At 31.9% G+C, this 16,279-nt stretch overlaps 1 protein-coding gene across 1 annotated transcript; it reads left to right on the forward strand.

Moving 5' to 3' along the window:
- The first annotated feature begins 10,325 nt into the window (after positions 1-10,325).
- On the forward strand, positions 10,326-15,407 carry LOC132161869 (AT-hook motif nuclear-localized protein 1-like). The gene is made up of 5 exons (XM_059572078.1): positions 10,326-10,957; positions 11,639-11,706; positions 11,815-11,946; positions 14,096-14,257; positions 14,791-15,407. Exons 1-5 carry the CDS (start codon positions 10,561-10,563, stop codon positions 15,109-15,111), a joined length of 1,080 nt encoding a protein of 359 aa, XP_059428061.1. The 5' UTR covers positions 10,326-10,560; the 3' UTR covers positions 15,112-15,407.
- Positions 15,408-16,279: the final 872 nt, after the last annotated feature.

Consider the following 16,279-nt stretch of genomic DNA (forward strand, 5'->3'; position numbering starts at 1 on the left):
AATTATTCGTGCATTTTGATTAATTAATTAGTCAATTTTTTTGTTCGTTTGTAAGATCATTTCTTGTCCAGCATTGGGAGTTTCAGAGTTTGGCCCTTTGGAAAGGCCAATGGGCAATCTAATTAAGGATATGCTTTCTTACAATTGTCCTCAGCTCAACAAGTTTATAGTTAGTAGGACTCTGTAGGAGTATATATCACTGTTTAAATCATTTTCATACTCTTTTCATTGTTTTTTATTTTTTATTTTTAGTGACGGCCCGTCACTTAAATTACACGTCACGTCAATCGGCAAAAACAGAACTAAAGGGGGTTTGTGAGGGCCATGGCTCCCTTCCCCAACCCCACCTCTAAACAAAATTATTAAGATATATTTTTAATCTTTAAATTTGTTAAAAAATAAAATAAAAAAAAAAGCATTTTTCTTTTTATTCTGGCTCATGTAATTTTTTTTTTTTTTTTTTTTATACAGTCAGGCCTCTTTAAAATTGAATTTTTAGTTTCATCCCTCTTTATCAGCGGATGAAATATGTCTAATAAATATATGTAAAAAATAGCACTACTCATCATATCTAATAGGGTATGTTAAATCATCACTTAAAAAATCTAAGTTGATAAAAAAATGTACAAATATAATAATTTAATTAATATTTTATCATTCTATTGAATCTATTCACCTTTAATTGAAATAAAAAATAAATAACATAAATAAAATTTAAAGAATTAAATTACCCCTTATCCTAAAACTATACCCCTATAAATGACATTTGGCGGCCCAACGGGCAACAAGAAAGGTGGATGGGACAACTATGGCAAAACATGAAGACGTCAGTCTTGAGTCTACAAATGGAGCCAAAAACCAAGCAACTACTTCTTGTGTTTTGTTTTACTCCTTGACCGGTTCTTCAAGTCCAAACAACATGAAAAGATGACTCTCTCTCTCTCTCTCTCTCTCTCTCTCTCTCCTTCTAATTACATGACAAGATGACTTTGGTTACTTACCAGTTTTATAGTTCAAACAATGGATCTTTGGTCTCTTTTATTTAATGGTCAAATGCTAAGCATATCAATTATTTTAATATCAATGTATTAATTGAATTTGTATTCAATTGTGAATCTCATGCTTCGGCACAATTAGTTTTGCGATCTCTCCAAATGGCATTAGAGCATTAGAATTGGACTAGTCAAAAGTCTAGCCAAATTCATTTTAAAACTCACTATTTTTATGTATTTTTATCATCTTGGTTCTTTACTCTATTAAAATATTAATTTCATATTCAATTTTTTATTTTAACTAATATCTCTCTTTATGAACCACGCAAAAACTCCCAATATGGTCGAAACAAACTTACAAACTCTCACCACCGATTTCATCCGTGCTTGTAAGATTGTGTGAATCAAACTGAGTTTTCTAGTTTCAAGTAAGAGAAAGAGTGTTAAAATATTAATTTATAATATGTATTAAATTCTTAATTTCTTACTTAAGCTTTTGAAATAAAAGATAATTTAACAAATAAGCCCAAAATATTAGCCATAAACAAATTATTTTTTCCCAACAATTATGGATTAGTTTGAAACAAGAAAGACGGTGTGAAAGTATCTGTCCGGATCTTTTGAGGTCCGGTCCCTTCTAATATGGGCTGGCCTATCCTATAAATCTAAAAAGCCAACATTGCTAATTTCTTTAACTAATAATTCTCAATAGCCCATATCTAACCTCATAATTCCCGCTTTATAAGGAACACGAGTACTATCAAAGGAAGGTCGTTGGTACCTTAGCCGAACGTTGTTGTTGGTTTGGTAAAACAAAATAGCCCACATATGTGATGATTTACATTAATACTCTCCCCTCGAAAGACAGGCCTTTGGAGGACGAGCCTTATGGGCTCTTCGGCAGTAGACGGTTTGGTCTTGTTTGGACCCCAGGAACCCTAGGGCTGACCATTTTCCAATTTGATCTGATCCATACGTTCATAGAGCTACTTACTGTATCCCAATGAAAGTTGGGTACATCAATAGCCCCTAAAGGACAAAAACTAGAAATACCCAATTAAAAATGGTTTGTGCCCAAAACCCCTGCTTATATGGGAGAATTGGAACAAGGGTCGTTTACTAGAAGGAAACCCAAATCCCAGTGACCCAGAAACTACTTTTTTTCACTAGAGTATGTGGAATACGACATTTGTTTCCTTCATTCTTTGTCTTAACATGATAATATCACCTTCTTGTCGTATTTTTACTCTACATTCACATGTGAAATGTGTACATATACTATGATAACAAGACACAATATTATTGGGCTGCGGCAAGAGTTTACTCGGACTGCATTCTCACTCTCTTTCCCCTCTACTCATCCATCCTTATTTGTAGTGGAAAAGATTAACCCTCTCTCATTTGTAATTTTGTTCTCTGATTTGTTTTTGAATTGAAAGTTTGTTTAAAAAAAAAAAAAACAAGACACAATATTATTTGTTCAAGAAATTCTGATCAGTTGTGAGTAATCGAAGCCTTCAAATACTTAACTATGTTTTTAAAAATTACAACCAACATTCAAAATAGCTGTTTTTTTCAAATCACATGGCCAAACCAAATTTAGGGGTTTGATACAATAAATTAAGCAGAAAGGATGAGGAATTGATAAAAAAAAAATTGGGGATTTATTAATTAATGACGCATGCGAATGTGAGATAATTAGCATAACCAAGGCACATGGAGAGAAGCCGAAAAGGATTTGGATTCTGTGTATATCACTTTAATTATAACACTGCAGCTTTATTTTTTTCATGCTTATTCATTCAAATTGGCGTGAGAGAGGAATTAAATTAAAAATTTGCTCAGTGGTCCCCCAATTCTCAAGTCACAACAAACAGTCATGAGTCAAGTCTATTAGTATATATATATATATATTTTTTTTGAACTTATCTTCCTCGAGAGATTTTTTCTTTTCTTCTTTAGTTATTCTTTTCGTTGGGACTCTTCAAAAGGTCATAAGTGTATATTTGATTTTGAGCTACTCCTTTTACCAAAGCACTTATTGGAAATCCCACAATTGCTTAATTTAATTGCATTTCTTTATAAAATAATACTAAAGAAAATTATTTTTATTTTACATTATCGATGAATTGACAATGACACATCAACGACAAAGTAAAATAAAAATATAATATATAATATTATTTTATAACTAATAATAATTCTAGCCCACTTAAATTGTTTTTACTTCCTTTCATTTCATTCCATAGAAAAACATTTAGAGTAAAACTCTAAACAGAAAGAGCACAAGACTTTGAGGTTACAATATCAAAAATAATATTAGAGATCTCTTCCATTCAAATGTTTTCAAATTGATTCCGCACGGCGTATTTGGCCAAACCATGAGCTGCATAATTGGATTCCCGCCTTGTAACACACTTAAATTGTTGCATTGGGATCTTCAACAATTTATTGTTCAAATTACAAGTAATTCAATCCTTATAACCTCAGAGAGCCCATATAAATTTACTTATCGAAATAAGTTGTTCAATATTTATTTAGGTAAATTGATCTAGTATGAACAGTCTTACATTATACTGCTTAAATTGTGAACATTGAACGGCAAATTATTAAAAATCTTAATCTTTGAATTTGAATTGTGACCACTTGGAAAATGAATTTTAGATAAATTAATGTGTTGTGGACTTGAAATTCCTTAACCCCACATGCTCATCACTAGGGAATCTCCCTATTTATTTTTAGTGCTTTTCTTTTCACATTTACTCCATAGAATATGCATTTTTTGTGCGCCTGCTAGGGGAAAAAGTAAAGAGAAAAACTGTAAATGAACATGAGCGTGAGGAAACTTTGAATTTGTGTACATTCTCTATAAAAACTTCTAGAGGAAGTGGCCTTCAGCTTATAAATATTAAATCCAACCAGTTCATGAATCTTACATTACACATTATGTATTCTTTTTTATTTTTTACTTCTTTTTGTGCTGGGTAATTCATTACATAATTAAAGTGTATGATGATTAAGTCATTTTTAATTATACGCCTAAATCCAGACACAGAACCAAGGGGCCTAGGAGGGCCACGGCCCTCCAATTAGGCTTAGGTTTTATCAAAATTACGTTTGGTCTCTCGATGAGAAATCTTGATTTCGCCCGCTCCTAAACCGACTTTTTTCTTTTTTATTGAATTGGAATGTAGGCATGCACAAAGTTTCCATCTTTAGGAATTTTTATTTTTTTTGTGGGAGGTATCATCACTTAATTAATTAATTAGATGAGTGCCAAAAACATATTTATATATATGTTGTTGGCAAGAACACATGAGATTCCTCTTTCACTGAGTTTTTTTTTTTTTTTTAAACCCCACATGTGCTGCAAAAACAGATTTGTTTTTTGTTGTTAGCTTCCAGGACTTTTGGACCCATGTTGATCCAAATGCCTCACCCTGTCTATTTTATTTTATTTTTAATTTAATTAAGTTTTATTTTTTAAATGCCTTAGGTAATACGTAGTTTAAGCATTCTGTGTTAGGTGGATTTGGTTACCAAAATTGTATAATAATCTACCATTTCAACCTTGGCTGAGCAACCACAAACCATAAAAAGGAGCTGTGTTCCTGGATCTGAAATCCAAATGTTGCTTCTCTATCAAGCAAGATTTCGGTTAAATGTCTTCCTTTCATCTCAAGCAAACCAGCAGTTTCTCATTAATTAATTCCAATAAAGTTACGGCTACTCGTAGTCCAATTGGAAGGAGAACTTTCTCTATCCATGTTAGTTTTTGAAAGTACAAACAGATCTCAATGGTGCCCACACATTGACAATGTTGATCTCTCTGTAAATTTGACACGTTCTTGAAATGTCAACAGAAGGTCGTTAGAAAGATGTCAGTCGCGGAGATCGGTGAGTCTATGATGCTTAAGTATGCAAAGTATTCTTAAAAAAAAAAAAAAAAAAAAAAATTTGAAATATAACGAGTTGAGTAAAAAGTACATGTTTTTGGAGATGGTGACCCTTTCTAACGTTTCCTAGAGGTAATTATCGAGAATTAGAACCTCTAATAATTTGTTGTCACATTGTGAGTCGATCCATAAAAAATTCATTTGTTCAAATAAATTTTAGATTGTTTGACAACTTACTCGCCTTTGTTTGGGGTTTTTTTTTTTTTACACATATGCTAATCAAATTTTTAAGCTCTTTGTTGGAGTGGGGCTCTTGGTTATTTATCTCCATATCATGATTTATTTGATGAATTACACATGGAAGTTACGGGTTTGCATCAACATCTCTCTTGTTCTATTCAATATTATCATGTAATTTTGATTAATTATATCGTTGATCCTTTTATCTTAATCATGACGTCCTTCTAGCTATAAAAGAAAGATGCTAGATTCAACCCGGGATAATTAAAAAAGTCTTAATAAAAATCATGGGTTTAGGCCCTAGGGCTCATCAAATACGTCTATAATTTAAGAAGTTTAAAAATAGAAAATTGATAATTTGTCGGCATCATGTAGATAGGAAACTTTCAAGTATTTCATGCGTTTGGAATTAGTCAACACCGTGTATTTTGAGCATGCCACATAATCATTCAATTTGGACTTTGAAGAAGATTTTGATGGTCAGCAAATCTAAACACATACTAAAACCCTTTGTCGGAAAGTTTTATTAGAATGTCGTATATTGTTTAAAGTTGTTTTTTCTTTTTTGAAAATTGTGCTAACGAAAATGTATTTAATTAACATGTTTTCTTTGAGTAAATAGAAACAACCAAATTTACCAAACAATACAACAAACCTTTAATCATGATTTTGACAATTTTGGATACGATCAGCAAACTTAATATGAGATTAACGAATTAGAGTTAAAGGGTCTGATTCGTTTAATTAAATTAATTAAGTTATAATTGATCTATATATTTTTATACACATGCATTAATACGATATGAATTCAACACGCAACATTTAAATATGCTTTAAAAAAAAAAACAATTTTTTATATGAGTTAAAATCCAACACGAATCTATCATAAAATTAACGAGTTGAAATTTAAAAGGTGGGACCAATTTAATTGTTAAATTAAAATTAACTTATATATAGTCGATGTAATATGAACCAACAGGCGATCGCTACTCGTGAAACCAACCACGAATAAAAAATTGCAATTACATTTTGTCATGTTCAAGTTCCATATACAAGACTCTGGAAGCAAACACACGTTCCTTAGATCTCTACCGCCAAATGAGCGCTAATGCTCCAATCGGACGAATGGAAATGATTGACTCATAGATTGGAGCAGTAGGGAAGGCGCAGGGAATAGTAACTCTTTTGTTTACGTTATAAAAGATTGCGTGTTTAGCTCGGTCGTCAACGGTCTTACCGACAACTTTGCTTTCTGCAGAGTTAGAATTGGATTTTTCTGCCTGCCTTTGTTTTCTTTGCCCTTTATTTAATTTTCTCTTCATTTCTTAAAAGCAGACCATTTTTTTTTTGTCTGTGTGTGGATATTCCGACTGTATTTAGTAATGAAAAAATACTTTTAAAAGTATAAGATAAAAAATAAATATGGATAAACTGCAACTTTTATTACAGTTTATGTGATTGATTCCTCAACCACTAACTAATTAAATTGACAAATTACATTCTATACTTTATTATTTTACTAATTATAGAGTGTCCCATCAGTTTGTATGAAAATTTAGGATTTAAATGTTATTTTGGTCCATCGGTTTAAAAAATTATCACACATGATGTACGGGGTTGTCTAATTAATAGAATTAGTCCTTTTTTTTTTCATCTATGTTTCGTCCAAAAATTAATGAAATACTATGTCAAAACCTCTTAGGATCCAACAAGTTTCTCATTCATCTTCTGGTCACGTCATTATTATTATTATTATTTTAAAAAAAAAAGAAAGGGAGACCACCCTTGCTTGCCACCGGCGGGAAAGATCCCACCTTTCGGCGGGATCTTTGCCACCCACTAGGGTTGGGATCTCCAGTGTCATTGGCAAGTTGAGGTGATCTCTCATGTTATTTATTTATTACATAATGATATGGTGTTGAGGGCACATGGTAGATAATGAAAAGTCTTGATGTAACGAGCCCTTAAATTTTTAGACAAAACATAAATAGAGGGATTAGCTCTATTAATTAGACAAATTAAGTATCATATGTGATAATTTCTTAAACCAACGTTACTATTTGATAATGGCATTAAGCGTCTTCAAGGGGTAACTTAATCGGCTGTGAACCACGGCTTATGAAAATGTGGTCATTATTTCGAATTTCCTTTTCCTTTCTTTGCATGAACATATATAAAAAAATAATAATAATAAATAAAAAAAAGATAATGGCATTAAGCACAAACACCCAAATACCGTAGCCTACTAGAAAAACTTGTAGTAAAAACCATAGCGGTAATTTATGATATTTTTATATATTGTTTTTATTGTAAGCAATTAAATTTATCCATATCCATGAATGATTGAATCTTGTCCTCAAATCTCAATATTGATAATAATAATAAAAAAAATTCATTTACTTACAAGATTTTTTATAAATACAAGTGCTTATGTTTACCAATGATTGACTCACTAAATCTCATCCTTGATCCTCTCGATCATAAAATCTTTTTTCGTTTGGTCATGTTTTCTTGATATTAAAAAAGGAAAAAAGAAATGTCCATATGCTTATGAAAATGGAAAATGTTAAAGACACATCCATTTTGTTCAATTTTGGGCCAACTTTTACTTTATTTTTTAATTTAAAAAATAACGAAATTAGAAATAAAAAAAATTTATAAAGCAATAATTTTTATTTTGGTATTTTTTTAAAAAATAAAAACTATATTTTGCTTCAGAAACTTTTTTCTTATTTTTTAATTTAAAAAATAACAAAATTAAAAATTAAAAAGTTTCAGTATCAATAATATTTATTTTTGTCATTCTTTTATTTGGTATTTTTTTTAAAAATAAAATTATATTTTTCTTCGTAATAATGACCATTTTTTTTAGGTATAAAAACTTTTTTAATTTTTAATTTATTTATTTTTAATTAAAAAATAATAAAAAAATTGGTCAAAATTAGGTCTAAGTTAAGGTTGTATCATTCCTATACGAAAATTTAAATCCGACACACCTGTTTTTGTCTTTTTCATTCATCTTTTTTCAACTCCCGTTTTCTTGTCATATAAGAATTGGTCACATTAAATGAGATGTGACACTAGAGAAAAAAATAATAAATAAAAATTAAATAAAAAGAGCTAGATGCCCTTTTTACCTATAGGTGCCTTGCTTCATTTATCTACTTTGCAAAAAAAATAATATATTTTTCTTTTTCTTTTATAAATTATTATTGTTATTGTGAAAGAAAACAAATTAGAGTTCGGATTTGAAATAGGTCCGGAAACGTAAGAGATGTGAACTTTATTTTGTGTAGCTTAATATAATAAAAAAGCATTATTTTATGGCGGGTTTATAGCTTTTACAGCACAGCACCAGTTCAGTTTGACTGCATATTTAATCCTGTTTTGGAGACTTCCATAAAGCCACCTTATAATTACTCTCTTCTTTTTTTTATACACAATGCCCAAGATAGGACCTCTATCTGCTATTACACAATTACCCTTCCAATTGCAACTGCAATTCCATAGAGGTCCTCTTGAGTCATGGCTCCCTTTTTTTCTTTCTTAAAAAAAAAAAGCAACAACAAAAACAAAACCTAAAATAGGTGAACAAGATTAAAGAGGTTGACAAATGACAATGACACCACTAGCGGGAACAATAAGAATGGAGGAGAGGAAGGAAATGAGAATGTTTCCTTGACATGTAGAATCGGTCTGGGCTATATGTAGGCCAATTTGTACAGAAAATGGTTGCTTGCTTTAAGGACGGGTTGACAACGCTACATTAAAAAAAAAAATAATAATAATAATAGTGTCATAACGGATTAACTATATCAATTTTACGTCCATTGAATTATAATGTTTTAAATGGTTTTATTTTTGTTTATTTTGGTATATGACTAAAAAACTACTTAAAATATGACATCTCATTTAATGTTAAATAAGTATGAAAAATAACATTATTCTTTTATTATTATTATTTTCCAAAATGACCAATATAAAATAAGATTTAATATGAGGCGGGCTTCACATATAAACAACTCAAATTGCCAATTCTAAGAACTTATATAATTTTAATAATTATTCTAACCTAACTTGACAGAAATTTCTGTCCTTCATTTTAATAATTTCATAACTTGTTTGTTAAATATTTTTTTCTTCGGATTTCACTTAGGTGCTAAAAAAAAATCACTACAACAATCGGCATACGTGACTTTTAAATTTACTATTGAATTTTGATTTACTGATAATTTTAAAAGTTATATCACATTTGGGAGGACTCAATAATAACTCTAATTCTTCTTATATCATTATTTGAAAGATAGTGGGAATAAAATTAAATTTAGATCGAGCACCAAAGCCAAATCTCTTTCTTTCCTTGGATCAAAAGTTTTAGAATAATTTTTTTTGTTGTCACTTACCATCAATCTTTTTTTTTTCTTCTTTCTTTTTTAAGATCCTGAGAGAGAATCATTTTTATTTCTTTAGAATATATTAACTCATTCCCTTCAATCCATTTGTGAAATTATTTTCCCTTTTCTTGTGTAATATGCAGAATTTATTTTAATTGATATCCTAATCAAAAGGGAAAAGGAAAAAAAAAAAAAAAAAAAAACGAAGAGAAAGTTTTTTAATTAATTTTTGATAGTTCAATATTTGTTCTTATTTCAATTTTATAAAAAGTAAAATCAATCTATTTAACTCATTAGGTCAAATGAAAAATTGAACATATCATTATTTATCTTTAAAATTGATAATTAAAATATTCAGAAATTAGAATCTCTTTAACTAAATATGTAGATATCTTTTCTTTATCATTGCCATATAAGCAAACATTACTTTAAAGTATTCTAATTGGGTGGGCTTTATTACTTATAAAATGATTTTTTTTTTAAATGGGTTATAATCAAAATGTGTTATTGTAATAATGATTATTATTTTCATTATTAGTGTGAAAGTATAATATCCAATCATTATTATCAGTGTCTCATGTTCTTAAATGTTTTTTTTTTTTTAATATATATTCTTAAATGTTATACTTTCACAATAATAAAAAAGTTATTAATATTTGACAGCAAATAAAAAACTGTCATTTTTTATTTTTTATTTTTTCCAATTAGAGGGGTAATTTGGGTATCTCGAAAAAGATAGGCATTGTGGTAATTGTGCTTATAGGCTACTGTGAAGTCCAGACAAGAAAATGGCACCAGTTTTTCTCAGTCATTTTCTTCTCTTCCAACCATGAATGGAGGGAAGTTTTTATGAAATCTCCCACCAAAGTTAAAAAAGCTACAGCAAGCCCTTCCATGCACCCATTTGTGGCGCCATTTGCAGAACACCCACTTTGTTCAAAACTTCTCTTCGTCTTTCCTTAACTTCCTCTTCTAGAAACCAAAAACAAAACAAGAGAAAACAGCACCTATTTCTCCTGTTCAAACAAACGTAGTTTAATGGAAGAGAAGGAGAACACGTTTTCTGGGTCGACCGGAAACTCGGACACGGACTCACCCCCGGCCCCGTTGAGCCACGTGGCGCCACCCCAGGTGGTGGTGAACATGGCCGTGGACACAAGCCTTGGTGTAACAACAACGACAGCGACAACCACAACAACAACGATGAATACGGCAACAAGTACGACACCAGGGAGTGGTGAGTTGTTTGGGAAGAAGAAGAGAGGGAGGCCAAGGAAGTACGACGCAGATGGAAACCTGAGGCTGTCGTATACGGTGCCACCGCCTCCAGGATTTGCTTTATCGCCTTCTTCGCCTCATCCTTCTGAGTACTCTTCCAAAAGGGGACGCGGCAGGCCTGCTGGCACGGGAAACTGGCAGCTTCTTGCTTCTTTAGGTGAGTTTGAGGAAAGTACAGCTGGGTTTGTGGTGATAGGGTCAGTGATGTGTACTGTTTGGTTGCTGAGAAAATGTAGGAAAATAAAGAGAGATTTATTAAGATTTTGTGGTTGATATCATTTACTTCGCACCTTCCTTTTGTTGTTCAACAAAGATCGACATACGCACCCAAAAAAGATTTATCCTTTTTCTCTTTAAATGTTGTTTTATTTTTTCTATTTTGGGTTTATGGAAATTTTGTACAATGAAACATAAAGAAATTTCTCACAAACCGGTACGGGTTAACTAAGGTTCATTAAGGTAAATTGGTTTAATTAGTGGTCTGTTTGGGATCTTAATTTTAATTTGACATAAAACTATGCTAGCAACTTACCTACTGAGCGAGGCTGGTTTTGGTTTGTTTGAGGGAAAATAAATGAGGCTTTATTTCTGGACATGAAAATTAGGGTTCTGGTTTGTATGAAACATTTTGTTGTCTGACATATGTTTGTAACATTATGAACGAAGGAAACATGATAAATTGTTGAATCTTATGGCCTGACAATATTGTAAACATGATTTCTGTGTCCTTTGTCTAATAGATTAGATGATGCTTGATTTTTCAATATAGGCATACATGATACACCGTTTCGTTGTTTTAGCTTAATTTATCTTACATGTGGGCTTCTGATCTGTGAAGGTGAATTGTTTGCGAACACAGCAGGAGGGGACTTCACACCGCATGTGGTTACTGTCAATACTGGGGAGGTAATGTATTAGATAAAATGGTGATAATAAAATACTACTTGAGGATCTTTGTGCCAATCCTGATTGTCTTTTGTTTACCTAATAGAGTCTCTGCTTTGTGGCTTGCAGGATGTTGCAGGAAAAATTCTTTCCTTTGCTCATAAGGGTCCTCGAGGAATATGTGTTCTCTCTGCCAATGGAGCTGTTTCAAATGTTACAATTCGCCAACCAGGTTCTTCTGGTGGAATCTTGACATATGAGGCATGTTCCCTGATTTGTGCTTTTTTATGTCATTTTCTCTTGCACTTTTGTTGAATTCCGGCTCGTAAATTGGAACGTGTGATTATCTGTTATAATATAAACCAGATTTGGATATATGGTCTGAGTATTTGTTTGTGCACAGCCATATCAAGAGCGATGTTGGTTCTAGAGTTTCTTCTTTGTATGCATTCATGACCACCTATTCCATATTGTATGTTTGAGCAAGTGCAGGCTGAGTATTTCAGAATAGGGAATGGCATAATTTATCTATGAACGTATTTGCTCTCTTGAAGAGTGGTTGGGCCAGTGAGGTTTTTTGCTCTTTCCTGTGAGGAGGAATAGCTGGGTCAAAACTATGCACTTTTTCCCACTACTCTATCATCTACTTTCTTAGTGCTTGAGAAAATTATTTCTTAAGAATGCATTATCAGAAATAACCCGTTAGTTCAGAGCTAGAGAAGCTATTTTTCCCCTAACTTGCAAGTAATTAAACACACTCAACGCATGTATTATCTCAGTCAAAACACTTCCAGATCTGTGTGTATTTAGTTTCCAAACCTTTTGAACTTAATCGACTTAATGTACAATTTTGAGACCCATATTTATAAGTTATAATGTCTAAATCCCTTTCCAAACAGCCATATTATTAAGAAGAAAGCTGATCGTTTGTAGCGCTGTAATCAAACAGAATGTTGCCTATTTGGGTTTCACTTGACAAAAGTATTAGTCGAGCTTTAGAAGACTCTTTGAGCTCGGCTTTGGCTAAATTCAGCCTAGTTTGAACTTGGCTCGAGCTCGACTCCATTAAACCAAATGAGTCGAGCTCAAGCTCGAGCAAATTTGAGCTCCAGTTGAAAGAAAAAAAAGAAGTTAGAAGTAGGGCTAAAAGTTAACAACATAATTTCATCTTTCAATTAAGAAACAGATCTGAAACAACGATAACATCATTCATTATTTCTTGGGCCTATCAAATAAAAAATTGTAGGGATTGTTATTATTATAAGTGGAAGAGAGCTACAAAAATTAAATTGATGTCTTGTGATTGATTATATCATATTCTTTTAGTGATATGCTTAGTTAATAAAGATATTTTTTAATGATTATGAGTATGACTATAATTACAAGTCTTAAATTCTATGTCTTATATATCTTTTTAAACAAGCATCATTCTCTCACTAGGAACTTTTTGAGGACTAAAACACACTGACATTTCTTATGTTCTCAAACTATTTAACAAAAAAACAAGTAATTATTGATTTAAATAAAAATCTTGAAAAAAATATAATGGATATTTTTTTTTAAGCGTAACACTTGAAAAATTATCTTAGATATCTCACCTCTTGTATTTAATAAGACTGGTTATTACTTATTAAAAATAAATAAAAATCTCCTCTTGTAATTTCTTTTTACAATATAATTATTTTAAAAGAAAAAATAAATAGCAATTGTTCTACTGATGTGACATTACGTGGTATTATTTTAGGAAATAAATCAGAACAATATTTTGTTAAAAAATATTTTTAGAAAACAATTTTTCTGTGTGTGTGTGTGTGTGTATATATATTAGTATATTACAGCCCTAGTCATCTAATATGATTGCACTGATAATAATTTTTATACATAACTCATGTTTTAGCTTGTTGCTTCATCTTACAAGCTGAATATAGTCTATTTTATGGTGGATAAACAGTAAACTTTGACTGGAAGAATTTTCAGGTTGATATCTTTTTTATTTTGTATATAAGTAAATCTGTCTTATTAAAAGCACATAGGGGTGCAACTCAAGTACACGGAGTATATATTTGAAAAACTGCCAAGATTGTGGTGGGTGTTGTTTTTTCTCATCTTTTTATCAGTTTGAAAGGAGCTTGCTTATATTGTTGTTGCAGTGCAAAATACCGGGGTTTGTTGCATGTTTTTCTTCTAGAGTTCGATTTTATGGAGCCTGCAGAAAAGCATGATGGCACCAATATCTCTAGTAGAATATCATGTGGAAACCTTGATATAGGCCTATTTTGTTGTGTCTGAAAACAAAGTTTGTGGTTTCTGCTCCATGCAATTGTTTGTCTGTTGATGATTTTATACTGCTTATTGATGGACTTGATTTTCCAACATCCTTCAAATATTTAATCCAAAAAGCTTCTTGCAGGGCCGATTTGAGATATTGTCTTTATCTGGGTCATTTTCAGTCACTGATAATGGTGGTGTCAGAAGTAGGACTGGGGGATTAAGTGTCTCATTGGCTGGGCCTGATGGTCGTGTAATAGGTGGTGGCATTGCTGGTTTACTAATGGCTGCTGGCCCTATCCAAGTAAGGCATTTCTTTAAATTTCATTTTAATTACTAAAATATTTCTTATTACGATTTCATCATTTGATATATATATATATATATATAACTTAATATTGAATCAACACCTGTTTAGTAGCTTTGAGGTTATCATATTTTATGAAGTGTTGCCTCCAAATATGGTTGCAATTAGAGAGCAGGATTTTCAGAAACTATTTATGAGAATAGACTAATAAAAAACTATTTACAAGAACATTCTAAGTATCTAGATCCTTGTTCTGCCCAATATGAAGCATATATCACTGCACTCAATCTGCTATGTTATGTGGTCGAAACAGTCTCCTAGGGTGTATGAACAAATTAATGGCAAGAGCTGGCCTGGAAAAGAAGAAAAAGAGATGCAATGGCATCGACAATGATGTACTTCTCACTCTAAGTCCAAAAAGAAATATGCAGTTTACACAGCTTTGATACAATTTATCTTTTTTTATAAAGATAATAAACTATTGAAGCCACATATACCGACAACTATATTTGTTGTGCTTGATTTACCAGATTGTTGTTGGAAGCTTCATGCCAAATGGTTACAAGGCACATAAAAGGAAGCACCATCGAGAACATACCATGATACCCCCAATCTCAGGCGCTCTTGAAATGGTAACAGCTGCAAGACCTATCTCACAATCAAAACCTGATGGTCAGATCATTTCCACTCCTACACCATTACAAGGTGAAAACCATGCAGAACCAGATAATGGCACACACGATAAACTGAACACAATTGCCGCCCCGAACGGTGCTGGTTGGAATGGCTCAGAGCCAAACTCAGAGCAGAGACCATCTCCTGACATCAATGTCTCCGCATGTGTTGAATAGAATCTTAGGTAGGCTTACTACTGATGTTATTTGTTATCTTCCAAATCTAATTTTTGCGAATTAGTGGATTGTTTTCATTTCAGATGTATCTAAGAGACTTGGAGGCTGAAGTGATAAGACTTGAGTAATTACTGTTGTAACAAATTAATTTAACATTTTCAACAATTTCATTCTAAAGATTAAGAATCAGTAACCGATGCAGCTGCAGAAATTTATCTTGAAATGCTATTGAAGCATTTGATCAGGAAAATACAAATCATTTACTTGTACCTTTAAATATGTTATCATTTGCTCATGACACTATTCTGTTCGTGATGTGTTTGTATGCAATTGAAATGGTCTGCGAAATGAAACAGTACTCAGCATAGAAATGTGCCAAACATGGGTATGTTTGTTTAAATTTTTATTTTCTGTTCTAATAATAAAAGCATCAACAACCCAAAATATAAATACTAATAAAAACAATCAGTTTTTATTTTTATATCAACATCTGTTCACAATCATCTCCTGCGATAGTTTCATGATCGTTATCGTCGTACCATACGCAACAAGCGTTTCAGTAGTTCAATTCTTCAGAAAATGGCTGATAATTCTGGAATAGTTGTAAGGTACTTATTGCATACTGCCCAAACGGGCGTTATTTCACAGGTAACCTGTAGGACTAGTGGTGGAGATTAGAAGGAAATTTTATTTTAAAAATTCAACTAAACCTAAGATCTGAGACGGAGCTAGAAATTATTATGGCTAGAAATTATTATAGTCCAGTACTACAGCAGCCACTATCTGTCAAAAATAATACCCTCATCAACTACCTGTAAAAACACACGCATAAATTCTTCAGTCATGATTAAACAGTCCAAGGCCCTTTTCAGATTCCATCTACTTACCAATACATAAATTAATTATTGACTTAAAAAAAAGTCCATAAACTTGCGTTGGAGAAAGAAGGCGGATACTGTGGCAAATTTCTACTCACTCCCCTAGGCCTGCAGAAGATCCTATTCTCAGTCACTATATGTACATCGCTGCTATTATCTCCTCTGTCATGCCATACACGACAGAAATCTCGTGCGTCTTGTTCATCGTCGCCATAGTCATCATACCAGTCGTCATAATCATATCCTGCGTCTTGTTCATGGTCGCTATAGTCATAATGCAAGCCACAATC

Source organism: Corylus avellana, chromosome ca9, assembly GCF_901000735.1.
Source record: "Corylus avellana chromosome ca9, CavTom2PMs-1.0".
In the NCBI taxonomy this organism is placed as follows: domain Eukaryota; kingdom Viridiplantae; phylum Streptophyta; class Magnoliopsida; order Fagales; family Betulaceae; genus Corylus; species Corylus avellana.